Here is a 1,932-nt window from a genome sequence, read left to right as displayed (position 1 = left end):
CCGCAGCAGCCCCGTGCCGGGCCGGGCCGGGCCGGGCCGGTTCGGTGCCGCTGCAGTTCGCTCCGTTCAGCAGCGCGCTGGACGCGGGCTTCTGGCACGAGCTGACCCAGAGGAAACTCAACCAGTACCGGCTGGACGAGACCCCCAAGCTCATCAAGGGCTACTACTACAACGGTGAGCACCCACCGACCACCGGGCTCTGCCAATTCCATCGGGCTCTGCCAATTCCGCCCTCTCCTCTCAGCCTGTTCTGCTCCTCTGGCACATTTCAGATGTTTCTGATGCGCCAGAAAGAGTGGCTGGGAGTTTTGTATGTTTCACTGTAATTTATATCAATAAAAAAGGGAAATAACCCCAATGTTTTGGTTTAAAAGGAGCTTTGTTGCTGCTTTTTTGTCCAGGTGATCCTTTGGGTTTGCCAGCTCGCTTGACACTGGAGTTTAGTGCCTTTGATATGTAAGTACAGGCTGCGGTTTGTCTTCATTTGTGTGGGAAGACACATTCCTGGCATGAAACTGATATATTAGTTAGAGAAAGTCTATGTGAGAATAGATAACTCTACATGAGAATAAGTCATTCTACATGAGAATAATTTTAAGTGAGAATACATAACTCTTATGTGAAAATAAATAACTCTACATGAGAATAAATAATTCTAAGTGAGAATAGATAACTCTACGTGAGAATAAATAATTCTACGTGAGAATAAATAATTCTGTGTGAGAAGCAATAATTCTACATGAGAATCAATAACTCTACATGTAAGTAAATAATTCTACGTGAGAATAAGTAAATCTACATGAGAATCAACAACTCTACATGAGAATCAATAACTCCACATGTGAATAAATAATTCTACGTGAGAATAAGTAAATCTACATGAGAATCAACAACTCTACATGAGAATAAATAACTACATGAAAATAAATAAAAAACCTTTTTACCTAATATTTTTGTTGTTACAGTCACCATCCTTTTTAGACCAATTTTCAATGATCTTTGTCATGTATTAGTACATTTTAAGGTCAGAAAAGGCAATTTTTCTGAATAAATAAATAATGAACTTTATAACAGTGGAGGGATTGCTTTGAGTCACAAAAAATTAACTCCTTCTGGCTGGATTTAAAACATTCTGATTTCTCAGATTCACTCACTTTCTGTATGTATGTTTATGTAAAATACCATTTTCCCCCCATTTCCTCAGCTTTTTGCATTAGGGAGGTGTTTTTAGTAATTTGACTCCTTCCCTTATAGCTTAACTAGGATTTCAAACAGTTTTTACACTCCCTGGCTGTTACACTGTAATCTCTTCCAAAGTGTTTATCTGTTATGACTGGGAAAATATCAGGTTTTGAGAGCACTGTTAAAAGAGGCAATGAAATCAATCAGATGTGTAAATTAAGGGAATATTGTAGGGTTTTACCTCAAAAATAAAATACTGATTGCAAAGAGCAGCTTCTTCAGATGATGATGTTACAAACTATAGAAGCTGCTCAATCTTTTGTGTGGTTTGGGTTTCCTTTGGGATGTGTTTTAAACTTCAAATTTTAACTCACTCTTTATGGGAGTACAAAACTGGCATCTAAGTTCAGCCTAAATTACTTTTTCCCAGAGAAAATCCCATTTGTCACAGGTAGCTTCTGTTTGAGCAGCATTTAAAAGCTTCAGTCCCTGATTCAGTGTCACTCTGCTTGGGGAGAACACAAATGCCAGATGTGTTTTTGAAGCCATGATGGAGACGTGTGTTTGCACTGGTTGTTGTTCCATCAATCCATGTTCATAAAGATAAATTAATTAATATTTTAAAATTATATATTGTATATAAATATATAAAATATATATTTATATATACTATATACTATGTACTATTATATATTATAAATATTATATAATACATAATATATATGTATTATATACATATACATTATGTTC

The 1,932-nt window shown here is 36.4% G+C and overlaps 1 protein-coding gene across 1 annotated transcript in view; it reads left to right on the top strand.

The window, feature by feature from the left end:
* The window catches only part of ATG7 (autophagy related 7), a 95,755-nt gene that overhangs the window by 2,118 nt on the left and 91,705 nt on the right, over window positions 1-1,932 (top strand). Inside the window, exons 3-4 of the mRNA XM_031064906.1 lie at window positions 7-174; window positions 402-456. Coding sequence (XP_030920766.1) covers window positions 7-174; window positions 402-456 — 223 coding nt within the window. The remainder of the gene's footprint in view (window positions 1-6; window positions 175-401; window positions 457-1,932) is intronic.

Source organism: Geospiza fortis, unplaced genomic scaffold (assembly GCF_000277835.1).
Source record: "Geospiza fortis unplaced genomic scaffold, GeoFor_1.0 scaffold291, whole genome shotgun sequence".
Lineage (NCBI taxonomy): Eukaryota > Metazoa > Chordata > Aves > Passeriformes > Thraupidae > Geospiza > Geospiza fortis.
The sequence above is the reverse complement of the archived record's forward strand: the minus strand, read 5'-3'. Positions and strand labels throughout refer to the sequence as shown.